General features: G+C 34.5%; 2 protein-coding genes across 7 annotated transcripts in view; one reads left to right on the top strand and one right to left on the bottom strand.

Annotated features, from left to right (window-relative positions):
* Nucleotides 1-22,197, top strand: part of SLCO1A2 (solute carrier organic anion transporter family member 1A2) — a 125,422-nt gene that overhangs the window by 13,929 nt on the left and 89,296 nt on the right. The window lies entirely within an intron of this gene.
* Nucleotides 1,689-12,949, bottom strand: IAPP (islet amyloid polypeptide). The gene is made up of 4 exons (XM_019452163.2): nucleotides 12,916-12,949; nucleotides 7,413-7,609; nucleotides 6,992-7,086; nucleotides 1,689-2,079 (listed from the first exon to the last, which is right to left on the bottom strand). The coding sequence occupies exons 3-4, from the start codon at nucleotides 7,069-7,071 to the stop codon at nucleotides 1,890-1,892; spliced, it is 270 nt and encodes an 89-aa protein (XP_019307708.2). The 5' UTR covers nucleotides 7,072-7,086; nucleotides 7,413-7,609; nucleotides 12,916-12,949; the 3' UTR covers nucleotides 1,689-1,889.

A 22,197-nucleotide genomic window follows, 5' to 3' on the forward strand; every position in this document is an offset into this window, starting at 1 on the left:
GGCAATTATAAAAAAGCAGGGAAAGTATTTGGTAAACTGCATGCAATAAGGCATTTCCAACTTTTATGAGATTCCTATTGGCCTACCAACCAAGAAAATAATCCTGAATTTGTTCAAATGTTTCACTTTGATAAATTTAATGAATAAATTTATATGGACATCTACTGTTAATATCTCTTATATCAATATAATAAATTCTTTTCTTTCCCAAAATCTCCCGCTTAGAATAAGTTACATAGCTACCCTAACTACATTTCACTCCTTAGCACCAGAGGTTGTTAGGTTACTATAATCACACATAATTTTGCTATAGAGTTGATATGCAATACAGTTTTATTTAAAGTAGACTGTTATTGGAGCACCTGGTGGCTCAGTCGGTTAAGTGACTGACTTCAGCTCAGGTCATGATCTCACGGTTTGTGAGTTCGAGCCCCACATTGGGCTCTGTGTTGGGCTCAGAGCCTGGAGCCTGCTTCAGGCTCTATGTCTCCCTCTCTCTCTGCCCCTCCCCCACTCACACTCTGTCTATGTCTCTCTCTCAAAATAAATAAATATTAAAAAACATAAACTAGACTGTTATGGGAAATTTTTTAAATAACTAAGTGTAAGAAATTATAATTTAATCATACCTTGCTTAATTTAAAATGTTGAGCTCAACTCCACTTTGAAAGAAGGGCCAACAGTTTAATATCACAAATAGGAATTTATACATTAACTTATTTATTTCAAAATGCAACTTATGACATAAATCATTATAAATATCATCTCCTGTTTCTATACACCTATACACACAAACAACTATAATATGACAATCTAAGGCATACTTCATAAGGGGAAATTTTAATGTATAAATCAAGTCAATGAGTCAGATTCTCACTAACATTGAGATGCTTTTTTTTTCTACTTTTTTTTTAAATACAAGTTGAGTGCTTTTAGAAATGGCATAATACAGCATGATAGCAATTTATCTCAGTTAATGCTGTTTCCAAAGGTAACTAACTCACAGAGAAAAGCAGATACCCCTATATAAATGAGACTTAGAGGGAAACATTACAGTTCATAGCCAATTCTACAGCTTCCTTCAAAAAAAAATGTATCATACATATGTAACCTCTGCCAGAAATGTCCAATTGGTTTAACAAACAAAATAAATCACCATACAGTATACAATTCCCAGAAGTCTGTGGTCTTTTAGTTGAAAACATGATTAATAGGAACACAAGTTGCTTTTGCAATACGCTGCATCAGAATATGACTGAGGTTTGCTGAAAGTCACTTGAGCAGAATAAAAGGGATATATGTTTAACAAAAGCACATCGATGATAACACACAATGAAACCCTCATGAACACAAATTGCTTTAAGATTTTTAAATAACCTCTAGTACCAGCAAATCCAGCAAAGAATATAATTTCAAAAAAATATTTTGACTGAGTAAGAGCAAAAATTAATTAAAATTTTTACGTAGCATTTTATCTCATTTTAGAAATCTAATGCAAAATGAATTACTTAACAACGGTCCTTATGATTACTGGTTTTTTAATGTTCTTAACTTTACTCTTAGCTGTTTACAATTTACCAAGTTTCCAAATACCATTTTCTCCTTTGTTCTCAAACTCAAGCCATAGCAATACAAGCTAAAGAGTGACTTTTTAATGTTTTTAAAATAAAAATCTATAACAAGAACACTTCACTTTTAAAGATACTGACTTTTTATTACGGGACCTTAATTAGTGTTAAATTTAAAACAATTCTTTTCAAGACAATTTATATGTACTGGCAACAAACATGGGACACACAGACGCAGGTTCATGCTAATGTTAAATTACACAGGAAATCACTAGAATATTTGTACATGAAACAAGAAGAATTCTAGAGGTACATTGACCTCTAAAAGGGTAAGTAATTCAATGGTTCCCTGTTTAAAATATCAATTGTGCTCCTCTTTCCATATGTATTGGATCCCACATTGGTAGGAGAAAGAATGGCACCAAGATTGTTGCTGGAACGAATTAAGAAATTTGCCAGGCGTTGGGTCGCACATGTGGCAGTGTTGCATTTCCGCTTTTCCACTTGGTTACTGGTGGCATAGAACAAATATGAAAGGTTAGAGACTTAGACTCATGGTTGGATATATTAATGTGACAACAAATATATCAATGGGAACTGGTTACTTTTACATAAGTAACTCAGTGTTTTGGTTTGGAAATAGCTGGATAACAGATTTTTTTTGACACCTTGAAAATGCAGCAGAATCAATTTTTGACTAGGAAATCATACAGCAAAACTTCCATTATAGTCAATGTTGAATTTCCTAGTATTATCCTTTGAAACCTTAGAATATATTCCAAACAGTAACAATAATAAAAGGTTTCCTTATGTTATATTCTTCTAAATCTTGATGAATCTAGTTCCCAATATATAAAAAGCATTTAGAATAGAAAATGTATATGGAATCTGGAATATGTAGAATTAAACACATATATATTCATTTCCCACATCTTTCTAATAAAAATTAAGCAGTGTAAGATATTTTTGTTAAGTTCCCTGAGATCATCAAATCAGGGGTGTTAAGAAAGAAATTTCAAGTATTATAAAGTCTCAAGAGAATCAAATTTACCATCTGTTCCTACACTTGGACTATTGTAGTGTGGGAGTTCTGTTACTCTTAATATAAATACATGAATGTTACTATCTTTCTGCCACCTACTTAGTTCCTTTTAACAATTTTAATGATAAGACTAGACTGAATGTTAAAATAAAAGACTTTTTATATTAATAGTATTAATGTTCACCACATTCTTTCGGCCAGCTGGAACAATTGCATAATAATATTATGGGTAAGTCAGAAATGATCACTATGGTTAAATAATTGATTTGAATTTTAACTTTTGTTTCTTTTTACAGAATTTATTTATGTCAACTCTACATTTTTGTACCACCTTTTGTTTTAATGCGCTCTCAAAATGATATTGGAAATGGATACAGAATAATAACATGCTTCCTTTTTGTAGATGATTATAAAAGCTAGGGAAATGTTTTAATTTCAGCTCCATAGAAATAAAAATATTGGTAAAACTTAGGATAAGTATAAACTGAGAAAGAAATATAGGTATGAAGCAATGTTCAGAAGCCAATGCATATATTTTATTTCAATGTGTTTACTTTATGTGGAGAGTACTTCTTACCTGTATCTCTGTATAGTGATAGCCTCAGGGTGTTTTTAAATCTCATGTGAAACTTGAGAGTTTTTATTCTCATATTTTTTTCCTAAATACAATAATTTCTTATGGCATTAGGTATCTGGATGATACCTTCTGGTATTAGGTATTGGGTTGAGTCTAAGTGTATGCTGACAAACCAATTATTCAGGCAAAGGAAATCCACTCTGAGACTTAATTACTTGGTATATATGATAGTATTATTCATATTATCTATTTAATTATTTCTCTTTGCATGTGTCATAAGCATGGCCAATGTGCATTTCCAAAGAATGATTTAATGCTTTTTAAGGATTAAACCAATAATTCATACATCAGACATTTAATTCTGAAACAGAATAAACCTTTCTTGAAAAAAGCAGAAATTAGAATTTGACCCAAACACTTCAAATTAATAAATATAAAGAAATAAATAAAGTTCTGAGTGAAATTGGAAAGATGATATCTGTTCCAAGATATGTTTGGCAAATGCTTGGAGTAGAGTGTGAACTAGTCTATTTGCTAAAAATCTGAGTGGTACTTTGATAATTGCTCTCAAGCTCTGTAACAGGATTTAAAATTATTCCAACCAAAATGTTATCTTATTTGGATTAGCTAGAAGAACCATCATTCTACTAAACAGAAATATTAAGAGCTTTTATGATGACTGATTTCATTATTGTGCAAATGCTTTCACAAACACAACTTTTCATGTAAACATAGCAACAGTATGTATAAGATTCTATCCCAAACTATTATTAGGATGGAAAAAGACAGATTAAATGGTTAGTAAAAGGCATCACGCCCCTACTTTCAGGCATTTTGTTCTCTTTAACTACTTGGGTAGGCAAGGCTTGCCATCTAGTAACAAACACTGGTTCAAAGCTATTGACAATTTATACACATGCATATGTCCTTAACTTTAAGAGTTTAAAAAGTGAAGACTGTAAGCTAAAGTATCACTCTTAAATTGTCTCTCTTTAAAAACACCTCAGTTTCAGGGTTTTTAAAAGTTTTAAACTGTATCCCTGCTCTAGCTCCCAATATTCATTTGTGGAAGTATAAGAATTCCTACAGCAAGCTCCTATGTGTATAGCTTGGAAAACTCTGTTAATTATACTGTTAGATAATCTCTGATTATCTGCTAAGCAGGTTTACAACTGAGTGTTTAAAAGGTGTGGGCAAATGTATGATCCTGTTGCTCCAGTCAAGAGTATTAAATAACTATTTTTTAGTATGACTTGTAAAGTCTGTTTGTTACTTCTTTTTTTTTATTTTAAGATTTTTTGAACTGTTTATTTTTTTTATTTTAGAGAGAGAGAGAGAGCACGAGGGGGAGCAGAGAGAGAGGGAGAGAGAGGATCCCATTGCAGGCTCTGTGCCATCAGCCCAGAGCCCAATGTAGGGCTCAGTCCCACCAACTGTGAGATCATGACCTGAGCTGAAATCAAGTGTCTGACGCTTAACCAAGTGAGCCACCCAGGTGTCCCAAGTTTGTTACTTCTTAGTCTCACCTCATACATGTGTAGACGTTAAAAAAGATCTCAAGTGAGATGATTAAATTTTATGAGAAAAATCACATTCAATGAATGATAAATTAACATCAGCTTTGTCTTTTAAAGGTGTTTGAAATTTGAGTCATTTTCTGAAGAAGATTTTTTTGAGGTTATAGAATATTACATGGTTGAACAGCTCAGGATGATAAATTTTCATTAAAAAAATGATGAGACATACTCATTTCAGGAAACCCATTAAAAAGCAATTTGAAGAATGCTTTACAAGTATTTCTAATGAAGATTCTAAGTAAGAGATTGTGAAAATAACTTGATAATAATGTTATATACTATTTTATTTTCAAGTGAAATTCACTTCCTAATAAACTAATATCCATGAAGCCATACTGCATAAAGGTGCTTATCAAATGTCTATACCTAATGAAAGAAAAGATCAAGATATAGACAGAATTATGAAGTAATACTGCTAATTTTCCTGTCATTCTATTGTTCTGCTGGTTTACCAGAAACTTCATGTCAGTTTTAGTTATTTTTATCCACAAAAATCCAATTGAAAATCAGAGTCAATTCTGAGAATATCCTGTAAATTCGATAAGCCTGAAAGGACAAAGGAAGTCTGATAACTCCTGCTATTTGTTTCATGTGGGTGCTGTAGAAATATACATATCACCACAGATTGCCACCTCAATGAAAAAACACCCCAAGGGAAAATGGACAAGATGCTAATAATTCTATGAGAAAAGTTCTAATATGACTTAAAGCAAACTCTTCAAATATAAACTTAACTCTCTTTGGTGTTAAAGAATGTGTAAGTTCAGTCCTAAAAGACTACAAGGAGTCAAACTGATTTAAGTACAAACAAATCCTCACTATATTGTATATGACATATGTATGCATTTGGACTTGAGAATCTTTTAAATAAAAGAATTACCGTTTTAAAGGCTTTCCACTTGAAAGTTGTAATTACTGCTAACATTATCACCTGATAGTTTTTAGACTTCCTTAAAATATTACCAGTTAAATGACATGACACCTTCTGAAATAAACCTTTTTAGGAAATTCTGGTGAATATGCTACCTACTGAATTCATTTTTAAGAAGTATTAATTTACATTTAGTTAAGCTCAGAAGTAATCTTATGAAGAATATATTTTTTTATAATTTTATTTCATTAACAGAACAGTTAACAATATAGAAAAAAACCCCTAAGAGCAAATGGCTTTTTTTTAAATTTTTTTTTAACATTTATTTATTTTTGAGACAGTGAGAGATAGAGCATGAACGGGGGAGGGGCAGAGAGCGATAGGGAGACACAGAATCCAAAGCAGACTCCAGGCTCTGAGCCATTAGCCCAGAGTCCGACGCAGGGCTCCAACCCATGGACCGCAAGATCGTGACCTGAGCTGAAGTCGGACGCTTAACCGACTGAGCCACCCTTTTTTTTTTTTTAATTTTTTTTAAACGTTTATTTATTTTTAAGACAGAGAGAGAGCATGAACGGGGGAGGGGCAGAGAGAGAGGGAGACAGAATCTGAAGCAGGCTCCAGGCTCTGAACCATCAGCCCAGAGCCTGACTGCAAATGGCTTTTTAACTAGTTCTTAAAATTTTTAATTTGCCCCCTGATTATTTCTATGTATTTTGATTTCCAGAAAGAGATGTAAAAGTTCTGGATATTGCCAGAGCGCTCCAAGGAGAAAAAGAAATCTGTAAATAGACAATAAAATCCCACCTGTTATAAAATATATGCTTTAATTAAGTTTTTACAGTTTGTTTTAGAATCAGGTTAATATAGTGGAAAATACTACCCTTGGCTTTTCCTGCTTCATGTTCTGGTTTTGCCCCTCTAGTTTCCAAAAGCATTTTTCTTTTTCTTTTTCTTTTTTTTTAATATGAAATTTATTGTCAAATTGGTTTCCATACAACACCCAGTGCTCATCCCAAAAGGTGCCCTCCTCAATAACCATCACCCACACTTCCTGCCCTCCCACCCCCCCTCAGTTTGTTCTCAGTTTTTAAGAGTCTCTTATGCAAAAGTATATTTCTTGATAAAACTGGAACTATTCCATTCCTTTCTGTCAGTTCTGTCAGAAAGTCATCAACCACTGGTGTTATTCTTTAAAGAACACAGAATTCAAGGAACAGATAAACAGTTTAATGTACTGTTCTTAAGCATGATTTCATCAGAAATCTAATGGCATAAGGGCTGTTAGTTACATAGCAGTTTTTAATTCTAATTTTCCCACATTTTACAAAAGAAACAGGATTTTTTGTTACTAACCTTTCAATGGGGGTAGCTTTCAGATGGTGTAGTGCAACCAAGAGCACAATGAGAACTACTGGAAGTTTCAGGAGGCACATTGCTTCTCAAATTTTCTGAAAAGAATAATTCAGCATCGAAATCAAGAAATGTCTTATAGCTCTGATTGATGGAACTTGAGACTAGAGCCTACTTTAAAAAAAATCTCTTTAAACATAATCTCCAAATATAGCAATTTTATTGATACAGTCTCTTGATACTGTTTAAACAATTTTCAAATATTTTCAAAATTTTCAATTTCCCAATTTCCTTCTCTAAACAATCTGGAAAGTTGATATTATACCACATTATTGCTTTAGCCTTTCTTTGAAATAAGTATATATTTGATCCCAAATCTAAGCTTCCCTAAACGATATTTTCCCATAAACAGGAAACTCTTTACCTTTTAGTGTTTCAGCGTCAGCAATATCAGAGAATGCCTCTAATGGTAAGAAAGCTTTATAAACAATCCCAAGCTTGCATCCACTGGAGTATTTGCCCCCACACTTGCCAATGAGTAATCCAGCTCTTATATACTCTTCACACCTTTCCCGGCTCTGACATCAGGCAGCTCAGAGAAACTGTCATTAATTTCCATCCCTATAGAAAGTGCCTCATAGACAGCAGAAGCAGATGGGTCATTATTATATTACATTAACACATCAGTAAATATTAAGGTAGCAGATACAGAGTGTCTTTGTGCAGTTAATGGTGTGTCACACACAGCAGAAGTTTGAATTTTCCATTTTTGTGAAATACAAGAGTGGATTTTCAAAGATTAAGTGGTATGCTCTAGTAAAGGATTGATAGAAAGAAGTGATTAAGAATAACAAATGTGTTTATATGCAAAGAGTGAAGCCAGGGACATTGAAGAATCTAATGAGGAAGCTAAAGCCAAATGACCCCAATGGCTTAATTCCATGAACATTCAGTAGTAGAGTAAACTATGAGGCCAGGGTGGATAAAAAAAGACACTTAAAAAGATGGGGGGGTGGGGACAGAAAGAAATCGAAAGCTACTTATAATGAAATGGGGATGGAAGATTAAAGGCAGCAAAACAATAATTTTCAATCCCCAAATTCATTTGTCAGCATTTAAATAGAGACACATATCTGTGTGATTAAGAATTTTTTTGCTGACTCTTTCTATTATTACATAGAAACATCACAATTACTTTGAAAGAATATTTAATTTGTTATTTTTATTTTCACCAAATTGTTCTTTCTTTTCTTGTATTTCTAAGTTATATTTAAGTTAATGTTCTAAGTTATGACAATAGCCGATGTAGCAAGTAAGACAAATTCCAAATGCTTGTGGAAATATGCATATCTATGCAATCTAAAAAAGATGGAAGTACTCCAAGTAAAAAAAAATAAGTTCACTGAACTCATATAATTCTTTAAAGCTTAGTAATATAGTTTGAGGGTGGTTAGTAAAAATTTCAGGAAAAAAATCAGTTTTCCCAATCCTTATTCTAATTATCCAATGATTCTGAAATTTTAATATTTCTGTAAAATTTACTGATATTCCAAAAAGAAAGAAAACATAAACTCAAATGATTTGGGTTATACCTGGGTGGCTCAGTTGATTGAGCGTCTGACTCTTGATTTCGGCTCGGGTCATTAGCTCATGGTTCGTGGGTTCAAGCCCTGAGTGGGGGGAGGTTCATACTGACAGTTGGGAGCCTGCTTGGGATTCTCTCTACCTCGTTCTCTGCCCCTCCCCCACTCATCCTCTCTCTGTCTCTTTCTCTCTCTTAAAATAAATAAATAAACTTAAAAAAATATTTTTAAAAATCAAGTGATTTGGAAGAATGATAATTTCCTGTAAGAAAATGATTGATGTATTTAACAAAGTATATACAATGATTTAGAAAATATAACAGAAGCCCAGAGATGTTAAATAGCTTATTCAGCATTATACATCTAGTTCATTTTGAAACCTTGAGCCAAAGCTTGGTTTTTCTGATTTATGGTCTCGTGTTCCTTTAAACCAAAATACCTGCTTTTAGCTACATATTTATTTTATTTCCCTATTTTTTTTCCCCTCTGAGGTGTTGAAGGTGCCAAACATAACATTCAAAAATTGGTTTTCTCTCCCTGTAGGAAATTAATGTTATAAGGAAAATGTTCTACCTAAGAAAGGAACAGGAGAACCTGAATCTTTTTAAGGGCTACCTTATGTCAGTCATAGTTATTTAATTGATATATGATTCCTCACTTCATCTTCACACATCTGTTTTCATCATTAGATGGTGATACAGTGATTCAGAGAATGTAAGTGGCTACTTAAAGTTGCACAGCTACTCAGGGCAAAGTGAAATTCAAATTCTCATCTCCTTGTTCCATGATATTTATTTCTTTGTTATAAAGGATCTCTGTTCTCATATACTGAATTGCTAATTCCTTCCTGTAAATGTTGTATCTTATTATAACACTTCAAATGACTCCGTTGCAGCCAAATATGGCCTTAGGCAGTCTTGTATAATGTTTGGTAAGGTCAACATCTATCCCAATCTCTAACAGCTTTAGGTCTTTCATGCTTCCTACACTATTGAAAGTGGAGGTGGTAAATTGTCTTTATGAGGTAACTCCATTTCCAGATAATAAGCTCCTTCCTACATGACAAACATTACTGTCACTCATCTTTGTACCCACTTTAGCCTTGCTAGTCCAAGCGTAAGTAATGCCATGGCAGTTTTGGCCTTATTTGGAAGCTTGTTAGAATTTCAGGCCCCACCCCAGAGCTACTGAATCGGAATGTGCATTTAAGAAAAGGTTTTCCTGGGGTGCCTGGATGGCTCAGTCAATTAGGTCTCTGACTTCGGCTCAGGTCATGATCTCATGCTTTGTGAGTTTGAGCCCAGCTCAGAGCTGGAGCCTGCTTCAGATTCTGTGTCTCCCTCTCTCTCTGCCCCAACTCCCATTCATGCTCTGTCTCTCAAAAATAAATAAACATTGAAAACAAATTTTTTTTAATTTAAAAATATCTTCCCTGGGTGACTGTATGCACACTAAAGTTTGAGAAAATCTGGTCTATTGCACATTCCATTTATTCAATGATTCAATAAACACTGATTAAGGACACATTCTATGATAGGGAATGTTCTAGGGACTAGAGCTACAACAGTGAACAAAGCCAAGTCCCTGCTGTCATGGGAGCTTAGAGCCAGTGAAGGAAACAAAATCAAAAAAGTGAACAAGTGAATATGTAATTACAAGTGTGAAGTGCTGTGGAGAAAACTAATTTGGTAGTGAGAGAAAGAAAAGTGGTGATGTTTAAGTTGAATCCTAAACCGTAAGAGATGACAAAGGAAAAAGTAATGGAAAGTGTTTAAGATCTGAGAAACAACATGTGAAAATTCAGGTAATTGAAGGAGAAATTGGTGTAAAGATGATTATAGCGTTAAAAAATCAGTGTGGTGTTGTACATCTGAAACAAATGTAACATTGTACGTCAACTACACTCAAATTAAAAAAAGTAATAAAAAAATAATAAAGAAAACATTAGGCTGACTACTGTGGGTAGACTGGATCAGAGGGGAGCAAGAGTAAAAGCAGGAAATCTGTTGGAAGACTATGGCAGTGTCCAGATGTGAGACAGTGATGCCACACATAGGGTGATAGCAGAGCAGTAGAAAAGTAAATGAGTTCAAATCACATTTGGGATCATTACATGATTTGACAATGGATTAAGTATGGAGAACAAGTGAATGGGAACAGAGCATTAAAATGAGAGCCAGGTTAGGATATAATTAATAATACAAATTAATGGGCTTTTCATCAAATTTACAAAATATATTTTATAAATCTTTTAGAAAATAATTTCTATTTTTTATCAAATTTGTGTGTCTACAATTTTTAAAAATCAAATACTATCAGAAGTCTAATAATAAAAACAGCAGTCTTCTGTCTTCCTTCAGCCTACCTCTGAATTTTGCTCTCCATTGGTAATCAATTTTAGCGATTTTAGCTGTTTTCTCCATATTTTGAAAATAATCTCTTCTTAGGACACCTGGGGGGCTCAGTCAGTTAAGTGTCTGACTTGGTTTCAGCTCAGGTCATGATCTCATGGTTCATGAGATCAAGCCTTAAATCAGGCTCTGTGCTGACAGCACATACCCTACTCTGGAAGATAAAGAGTTAGTTAGTTAGTTAGTTAGTTTATTTACTTGATTGGTTGATTGATTGATTGATTTTTAAGTAATCTCTATACCCAACATGGGGTTTGAACTCAACCCCGAGATCAAGAGTTTCATGCTCTACCAACCGAGCCAGCCAAGCACCCCAAGAATTAGCATTTAACAGCACACTTACTTTTCTTCTTTATCCTGTTCCTCTAATATTTGAATAAAACATTTTGAGGGGCGCGTGGGTGGCTCAGTCGGTTGAGCGTCCGACTTCGGCTCAGGTCATGATCTCATGGTCTGTGAGTTCAAGCCCCTCATTGGGCTCTGTGCTGACAGCTCAGAGCCTGAAGCCTGCTTCGGATTCTGTGTCTCCCTCTCTCTCTGCCCCTACTCTGCTCATGCTTTCTCTCTCTCTCTTTCAAAAATAAATAAACATTTAAAAAAATTTAAAAAATAAAACATTTTGATTGTATCAATATTAGATGGATTTTTAAAATATTTACATTTAAATTTTTTGTTACAGAAACTTTCAAATGTATATAAAGTTTTGATAATTATCAAATCACAAATATATCTTATTTTCTCTATATTCCTACCTACTTTCCTCCCACTCCATACCAGATTGTTAAAAACAAATCCTAAACACTATACAATTTTATATGTAACATTTTTCAGGTTTATATTCATGAAAGACAAGGAGACTTTATACAACACAGCTACAAAATTGTTGGTATAGCTAAAGTGAAATTTTACAGTAATTCCTTAATATAATTAAATAATCCAATCAGTATTCACATTTTTCAGTTGTCTATAAAATATTTTTAATTAGTCTGTTAGAGTCAGAATCTAAATAAGATTGCATTTGTTTTTTTGTCTCTCATGACTCTTTTAATATATAATTTTCCTTCCTTTCTTTTTCCTACCATTGACTTATTAAAGAAACCAGGTCATTTATTGTATAGAATGCCCCACATCCCAGATTTTGCTGATGGCAATCATGAGGTATCATTTAATGTGTTCCTTTCTCACTTGTATTCTCTTTATACTGGTTGTTTGGTCTAGAGGCTTGATCACATTCAGGTAAGAATGCTTACCTACTGCATTACAACATCTGGTTGAATCTTTATTCCTACTGCATTACAACATCTGGTTGAATCTCTTTTATGGCATTAAGACTGATCAGCGAGGTCAGATTTTGTCAGCCACATTGTCCATTCTGAGTTCTCCATTAGCCTTTCACTCTGATTTTAGCAACCATTGGTTATAATTGCCTAGAACCATTGTTTTATTACAGGCTTCCAGTGATAGTCTAATTATGTTATTCCCTCTACATTTATTTGCTGAAATTCTCCAATAAAGGAGAGCATTCTTCATTAAGTATTTCACTACCTTGAGGTACAGTTTTAAAGAAAAAGCAGGATATATACTTCATTCTTTCCTCTCATTCATGAGTTTTCTGCATACAGTAATGAGATGGTTCTCAAGCATCCTCTAAATATGAACTTAAAGGTTTTTTGGGGGGGATGGGGGTGGTTCTCAATGTGAACCCATATATTTTAACATACATGTATTTTGATCCCCACTTTTTTGATGTTCAAATTATCCTATGTTAGAACTCTTGCACAATGCTGGTAGATTAGTTCAGCCACAATGAAAAACACTATGAAGCTTCCTTAAGAAATTAAAAATGGAACTAGCGTATGGTCCAACAATCCCACTTCTGTGTATATATCCAAAGAAAACAACATCATCGTCTTGAAGATATATCCGTACTTACATGTTCATTGCAGCATATTCACAATATCCAAAGTATGGAAACAACCTAAGTGCCTGTTGACAGATGAATAGATAAATAAAATATTATTTTCTAGAGAGATAAAATATGATACAAGATTGTCTATATACAATGGCTGAACTATACACAATATTTTCATATAAAAATAGAAAACATAAAAATAGTAAGAGTTTATAGCTGATTTTTCACTAAACATTTTTTTGTTGTTGCTACATAGTTGTAAAACTATCTTGGGTACTTATAAAATGGCAGAGTAGGAGGATCCCAAACTCACCTCATCCCGTGTATACACCTACATAATACCCACATCAGTGTATATAACCTAGAAAATGACCTGAAGCCTGGCAGAATAGACTCTCCACAGCTAAACATAAAGAAGAAGCCAAATCAAAAAACGGTAGGAAGAACAGAAATCCAGTGAGGAACTAAACTGACTTCAGGACTGTCCCCAGGAGGGAGGGACTCTGCAAGCAAAGAGAGGGGAGAACAGACCCCATACTGGGCATCTTAAGTAAGGGGAACCTGTTCAGAGAAGACAAATATCCATACCATTTGGCTTTGAAAACCAGAGGGGATTAACATCATGAGTTTTAACAGTCAGTAGAGCTTAACAGTTGGAATTTTAAAAATCAGTTCTGGGAGAGCTGAAAAGTGATAGGAAACTGAGTCACCACCCTTAAAGAGACAGCATAACAAACAATCCTGCTTAGATATAGCATAGAAGCAGCAGTTTGAAAGATGTCTGGGGTATATAGAAAGGAGATTTATTTACTAATCTCAGAATATGTGCAGGAAGGGCAGGGATCTTTGGGAGACTACACCAAGAACAAAGGAGCTGGCAGGCACTATTTTCCTCCTACACCGCCCAAGCTAGACACATGGACACCTGTGGGAAATAGCACATGAACACTCTCCACCTAGCTGCCTAACAACATGCCCCCACCTCCATGCTCTTCTGCAGACTCGCCCCCTCCAACTCAGCCTCTGCAGCTCTCCAAAACAGTGCCACCTCTCCTCTCATGGCAGACTTGTGCAAAATTTGCTAACACTTCATGCCATGTCCCCACACTGTTCTGTGGACACACTCTCTCCAACCCTGCCCTCAGCAGGAGTCCATCCAAAGTGGTACCACAAATGTGGTGGTGTGCAAGCAGCCTTGACAGTAGCTAGCACCACCACAAAGTGACACCTACCCTGAGGAGAGGGGAAGATAACCACACACAGCAGTTTGACTGCAGTCTGAGCAATGGGCTGGAGACAGATATCTTGTCTGACCTCAGGCCCTGCCCACCAACAAATTTCTTAGGGGGACAGAAGAGGGATAATGTTTCTGACTTTGGTGGGACCACACCTCTGTCAAAAGCCTAGTTTCACCCAATTCATACCCAAAGTGGCCCAAGACTGGCCCATTAATAACACAGGAACCAAACCCTGGGCACTACAGGCAAAGAGAACCACTGCAGATGGCTGGACTGAAGGCAAATGCACTTAGCCACAGCAGTAGGGTGCACACTACACCTATAGAAAGTGACAGGTTCTGGTGAGCAGGGGACATGCACTACACAGGGCACTACAGGGCTTCTTCTTCATAAGGCTACTACTTTCAAGAACAGGTGACATTGCTGACTTACCTAACACATAGAAATGGAGAGTTAGATAGAATGAGGAGTTAAAGGAATATGTTCCAAATGAAAGGAAGGGAAAAATCAGACAAAATGGAGATAAGTAATATGTCTGACAGAGATTTTAAAGTCATGGTCATAAAGATATTCACTGGATCTGAGAAAAGAGTGAAGGACCTCAGTGACATCCTTGACAAAGAGAAAATTTAAAGAACCATCAGAGATAAAGAATTCAATAACTGAAATAAAAAATACACTAGAAGGAATAAATAGTAGACTAGAGGACAGAAGAATGGATCAGAGACCTGGAGGACAGAATAATGGAAAGCAATCATGCTGAACAAAAGAAGAAAAAGGTAATAAAAAAATAAGAATAGATCAAAGGAACTCAGTGACACTATCAAGCATAATAACATTTGTATTATAGGGATCCCAGAACAAGAGAAAGAAAGGGGGGCAGAATTTTATTTGAAGAAATAATAACTGGAATACAGGGAAGGAAACAGAAATTCAGATCCAAGAGGCACAGCGAACCCTCAACAAAATCAAGCCAAGGATATCCACACTAAGGCATGTAGTAATTAAAATGGCAAAAAGTAGTGATAAAGAATCTTTGAAACAGCAAGGGAAAATAAAATAGTTATATACAAGGAAAACCCTATAAGGCTCTTAGCTAATTTTTCAGCAGAAACTTTGCAGGCCAGAAGGGAGTAGCATGATATATTCAAAGTGCTGAAAGGAAAAAACCTGCAGCCAAGAATATTCTATTGATCAAGGCTATCATTCAGAATAGAAGGAGAGCTAAAGAATTTCCCAAACAAAAGTTAAAGGGATTAACCACCAGTAAAACAGACTTACAAGAAATGTTAAAAGGGATTTTCAAGTGGAAAGGAAGGACTATAAGTAGGAGTAAAAAAATTTGGAAGCACAAAAGTAGCAAAATTAAGTATATCTATAAAAATCAGTCAAGGGATTCACAAAATAAAAAGATGTAAAGTATGACACTATATGCCTAAAAGATGGCAGGGGGGAAAGCAAAAATTTAGTGCTTTTAGAATGTGTTCAGACGTAAGTGACCATCAGTATAATATAGACTGTTATATGCATAAGATGTTATATATCAACCTAATGGTAACCACAAATCAAAAACCAGTAATAGAAATGCAAAAAATAAAGAGAATAAACTTAAGTATATCATCAAAGGATGCCAGCACAAGAGAAGAGGGCAAGAGAAGACAGGAACAAGAACTATAAACACAACCATAAAACAAGTCACAAAAGAAATAAGTACACAGCCATCAATAATTACCTTGATTGTAAATGGATTAAACTATCTAATCAAAAGACTAGGGTAATAGAGTGGACAATAAAACAAGACTTATCTATAGACTGCCTGTAACAGACTTGTTTCAGTCCTAAAGACATGTGCAGATTGAAAGTGAAGGGATATTAAAACATTTATGCAAACAGAAGTGAAAAAAAAAAGCTAGGAGCTAGGGGAGCAATACTTATAATGGACAAAATAGATTTTAAAACAAAGACTCTAACAAGAAGGACACTACATATTCATAAAGGGAACACCCCAAGAAGTTATAACAATTATAAATATTTATGCACCCAATATAGGAACACTTAAATACATAAGGCAGCTATTAACAAACATAAAGGAAGCAATCGATAGTAATACAATAATAGTAGGAGACTTTAACATTCCACTTACATCAATGAATAGATCATCCAAACAGAAAGTCAACAACTAAACAGTGGCTTTGAATGATACATTAGACCAAAAGGATCTAACAAATATATACAGAACATTCCATCCTAAAACAGTGGAATGTCATTCTTTTCAAGTGAACATGGAACATTCTCTAGAATAGGTCACATGTTAGGCCACAAAACAAATCTCAAAAAATTCAAAAAGATTGAAATCACATCATGCCTCTTTTCTGAACACAACACTATGAAACTAGAAATCAACCACAAGAAAAAAAATCTAGAAAGAACACAAATACATGGAGGGTAAATAACATGCTAATAAACAATGGATGGGCCAATCAAGGATTTAAAGAGGAAATAAAAAACTACATGGATCCAAGTGAAAATGAAAACATGATGGTCCAAAATTTTTGAGATGCAGCAAAAGCTATTCTAAGAGGGAAGTTTATAGCAATACAGGCCTACATCAAGAAGCAAGAAAAAACTCAAAAAAACAACTTAAACCTATACCTAAAGGAAGTAGAAATAGAAGATCAAACAAAACACCAAACTATCAGAAGGAAGGAAATAATAAAGATTAGAGCAGGAATAAATGATGTAGAAACAAAAAAAAAACAAAACAAAATAAAAACAAACAAACAACAAAAAACAAAAACAATAGAACAGATCAATGAAGCCAGAAGCTGGTTCTTTGAAAAGATCAACAAAATTGATAAACCTCTAGCCAAATTAATAAAAAATAAGGACTCAAGTAAATGAAATCACAAATGAAAGAGGAGAAATCACACAACCAACACCACAGAAATACAAATAATTGTAAGAGAATATTATGAAAAATTATATGCCAACAAATTGGACAACCTAGAAGAAATGGATAAATCCCTAGAAACAGATAAATTACAAAAACTGACAAGAAATAAAAAACTTGAACAGACCAATAACCAACAATTAAATTGAATCAGTAATCAAAAACTTCCAACAAACAAAAGTCCAGGGCCAGACAGCTTCACAGGTGAACTCTATCAAACATTTAAAGAAGAGTTAGTGTCTATTCTTCTCAAACTATTCAAAAAATAGAAGAGAAAGGGAAACTTCCAAATTCATCTTATAAGGCCAGCACTCCATCAAAAAGAGAACTATAGGCCAATATCTCCGATGAATATAGATGCAAAAATCCTCTATGAAATACTAGCAAATTGAATCTAACAATACATAAAAAAATTCACCATGATCAAGTAGGATTTATTCATGGGAGGCAAGGGTAGCTCGGTATTCACAAATCAATCAACATGATATATCACATCAACCAGAGAAAGGATAAAAACCATATAATCATTTCAGTAGATGCAGAAAAAGCATGTGACAAAGTACAACATACAGTCATGACACAAACCCTCAACAAAGTAGGTTTAGAGGGAACATACCTCAACATAATAAAGACCATATATGAAAAATCTGCACCTAACATCATACTCAATGGTGAAAAACTGACAGCTCCTTTCCTAATATCAGGAACAAGACAAGGTGCCCACTTTCACCACTCTTATTCAGCATAGTACTAGAAGCCCTAGCCACAGCAATCAGACAACAGAAAGAAATAAAAGTCATACAAGTAAGGGAAAAAAAGTCTCAGTATTTGCCAATGACATGATACTACACATAGAAAACCCTAAAGACTTCACCAAAAAATACTAGCACGATAAGTGATTTTATAAATTCACAGGATACAAAATTAATATACAGAAATCTATTGCATTTCTATACACTAATAATGAAGCAACAGAAAAAGAAGGTAAGAAAACAATCCCATTTATAACTTCACCACAAAGAATAAAATACCTAAGGATAAACTTAGCCAAAGAGGTGAAAGACCTGTACTCTGAAAAGTATAAAACATAGATGAAAGAAATCGAAGATGACACAGAGCAATAGAAAGATATTCCATGCTGATGGATTGGGAAAACAAATATTTTTAAAATGTTGATACCACATAAAACAACCTACAAGTTTAATGTAATCCCTAACAAAATATCAATGGCATTTTTCACAGAACTAAAACAAATAATCCTAAAATTTGTATGGAACCACAGAAGGCCCCAAATAGCCTAATCAATTTTGAAAAAGAACCAAACCGGAGGTATCAAAATCCAGATTTCAAGATATATTACAAAGCTGTAATAATCAAAACAGTTTGGTACTGGGATAAAAAGGGATACATAGATCAAGAGAACAGAATAGAAAAACCAGAAATAAATCCATAATTATATGGGTATTTAATCTTTGATAAACAAGACAAGAAAATACAATAGGGAAAAAGTCTCTTTGACAAATGGTGCTGGGAAAACTGGACAGCTACATGCAAAAGAATGAAAGTGGACCACTTTCTTACACTGTACACAAAAAATAAACTCAAATGAATTAAATACCTAAATGTGAGACCTGGAACCAAACAAAATCTAGAAGACGGTACAAGCAGTAATTTCTCTGATGTTGGCCATAGCAAAATTTTTCTGGATATATCTCCTGAGGCAAGGGAAACAAAAGCAAAAATAAACTTTTGGGACTACATTAAAATAAAAAGGTTCTGCATGGCAAAGGTAACAATGAACAGAACTAAAAGACAACTTACTTAATGGGAAATATATTTGCAAATGGTATGCCTGATAAGGGCTTAGTTTCCAAAATATATAAAAAAAATCATCAAGTAATTCAATTAAGAAATTGGCAGAAGGCATGAACAGACATTTCTCCACAGAAGATATCCAGATGTCAAACAGACACATGAAAGATGCTCAACATCACTCATCATCAGGGTAATGCAAATCAAAACCATAATGAGGTATCACCTTACACCTGTCAGAATGGCTAAAATAAAAAACACAAGAAACAACAGGTGCTGGTGAGGATGTGTAGAAAAAGAAACCCTAATGTCTTGGTGGGAATGCAAACTACACAAACTATGCAAAATTATGGAAAACAGTATGGAGATTCCTCAAAAAATTAAAAATGGAATTGCTATACCATCCAGGAATTCCACTGCTGGGTATTTACTCAAAGAATACGAAAACACTATTTCAAAAAGATGTATGCACCCATATGATTATTGCAGCGTTATTTACATAGCCAAAACATGGAAGCAATTCAAGTGTCCATTGATAGATGAGCGGATGAAGAAGTTGTAGTATATATACACAATGGAATATTACTCAGCTAAAAAAAAAAAAAAAGAAAAAGATTGAAATGTTGCCATTCGCAACAACATGGATGGATCTAGAGGGTATACCGCTAACTGAAATAAATCAGTCAGAGAAAGACAAATACCATATGATTTCACTCATATGTGTAATTTAAGGAACAAACAAATGAACAAAGATAGAAAGCAATGAACAGAAAAACAGACTCTTAACTATAGATAACAAATAGTTACCAGAGGGGACGTGGGGGTTGGGGAATGAGTGAAATATGTGATGGGGATTAAAGAGTACAGTTATCGTAATGAGCACTGAGCAATGCGTAGAATTGTTGAATCACTGTATTGTACATCTGAAACTAATATAACCCTGTATGTTAACTATACCAGAATTAAGAAGATAAATTAATGTTTACAAACTTATTTTTTTAATGAATTGCCACAAATGGTGTGGAAATAATATTATTGTTCTAAACATTTTCAGAGGGAAAATGTGTTTTTATTTTTATTTTTATATTTTTTAATATTTTGGTAGATCATGGCTTTATATACTAAGCCCAATGGGTTAAGAAAAAAATAGCTGAGGGATCATCGTGAGGGCATTATTTATTTTCTCTTCTTTTTTTTAAATTTAAATTTTAGGTAGCCAACATTACAGTGCAGTATTTGTTTCAGGAGTAGAATTCAGTGATTTGTCACTTACATACAACACCCAGTGCTCATCACAAGTGCCCTCCTTAATACCCATTACCCATCTAACCCATCTCCCACCCACCTACCTCCGTCAACCTTCAGTTTGTTCTCTGTCATTAAGAATCTCTTGTGGTTTGTTTCCCTCTCTCCCCTTTTTCTCCCCCACCCCCTTCCCATATGTTCATGTTTTGTTTCTTAAATTCACATGAGTGAAATCATATGGTATTTGTCTTTGAGTGACTTATTTCACTTAGCATAATACATTTTAGCTCCATCCACATTGTTGCAAATAGCAAGATTTCATTCTTTTTGATGGCTGAGTAATATTCCATTTTATATCCACATTTTCTTTATCCATTCATTGGTCAATGGACATTTGGGCTCTCTCCATAGTCTGGCTATTGTTCATAATGCTATCTGTACACCTTAGAATCTGTGAAACAATTTGTTTATAATCTATGCCACTTTGCATCAAGTAATGTTTTTTTTCATTCCACTCCACTCTGAGGGTTTAAGTAAGATTATTTTTTATGCAAAAAGCTACAAATTAACAACGTGGGTAATTTTTCCAACATACATACTTTCACCTCTGTAAAATCACAGAAGCACTTTGCTGGAAAGCAATCTAGAATTGCCATTGTTTTCACACCACATGTAGCCATTCTTTCCTGCCATCCTTTAAAATGCAGCACTGAGGGACTCCTGGGTGGCTCAGTCGGTTGAGTGTCTGAACCTGATTTTGGCTGAGGTCATTGATCTCACGGTCATGAGATTGAGCTGTATATTGGGCTCTGCACGGAGCGTGGACCCTGCTTGGGATTCTCACTCTCCACCCTTCCCCCACTGATGCACATACTCTCCTCTCTTTCTCTCTCCCTCAGTAAATAAATAAATAAATAAATAAATCTGTCTATAATCATTTTAAAAATGTAGCACAGAAAAATTTAAGTCCCTAAAGTGAATAATGTCTTCTCCAACACTTTCTTCACATCTCCTCTTACCAGATTCAAAAAATGTGAGTAATATTTTGAAAAGAGACAGGAGCCCACTGCACCCCACCAAAGTCTAGGGGAGTGTGAGTAATGCCTTTCCCTCACAGCTTCAATTCATTTGTAAGCTTCTGTGGAGAGCTCAGTATGCGAGGTTCGCATCTTTATATTTTAAAAGTTTCTCAAGAAGTTATCTTAATGAACATGTGTTCTTTCTATACTATTTTAGTATTTTTAAAAATAATGTATTTTCAATGACTTCTAAGATCCTAATACAGATTAGGAGCTTTTGAAAGGCCTATTGTGTTCCCCCAAAATCAAAACAAAATAAGCACACAAATGAACAAAAATCTTTGAGTTAGAAGAGGCTGTAGGGAGAATTTAATTTACTCACTTTGATGCTTGACTTATTTATTTAATGATATTACAGCATTATTTGGTACTAAACTCTGAAATATGGTGTAATTGGAGATTTGGGCGACTGAACAGAAAATAGCAGTGATGTTTTCAATCCGCTGAGTAAAGTACTGCAAACAGAGTGACTTACAAACAGAAATGTATGGTTTCATAGTTCTGGAGGCTGGAAGTCTGAGATCAAGATGTGAGCAGGATTGCTTCCTTCTGAGGGCTGTTCCATGCCTCTCCCCTAGCTTCTGGTGATTGCCTGGCAGTCTTTGGTGTTCGTTGGCTTGAAGAAGCATCACATCCATCTCTGTATTCATTTCTATGTGGTATTTGTGTGTGTGTGTGTGTGTGTGTGTGTGTGTGTGCATGCGCGCATCCAATTTACCCCTCTTTCATTAAGACACCAGACATATTGGATTAGGGGATGAAACTACTCCAGTTGACCTCATCTTAACTAATTACAAGCACGTTTTTAAAGCCATACTTTTCTACTTCAGTTACCAAATTTCAATATATGTGCATATCATGTAATTTATTAAAAATGTAATTCAAGTCTTCTAAATCCTTTTTTAATGCTTTTCATCTTGTTATGTCTTAGACTGGGAAGAGAATTAAGGCCACTTATTGTTTTTGCTGATTTATCTTT

The sequence above is a fragment of the Panthera pardus genome, unplaced genomic scaffold, assembly GCF_024362965.1.
Source record: "Panthera pardus isolate Hobbes unplaced genomic scaffold, ASM2436296v1 HiC_scaffold_6, whole genome shotgun sequence".
NCBI lineage: Eukaryota > Metazoa > Chordata > Mammalia > Carnivora > Felidae > Panthera > Panthera pardus.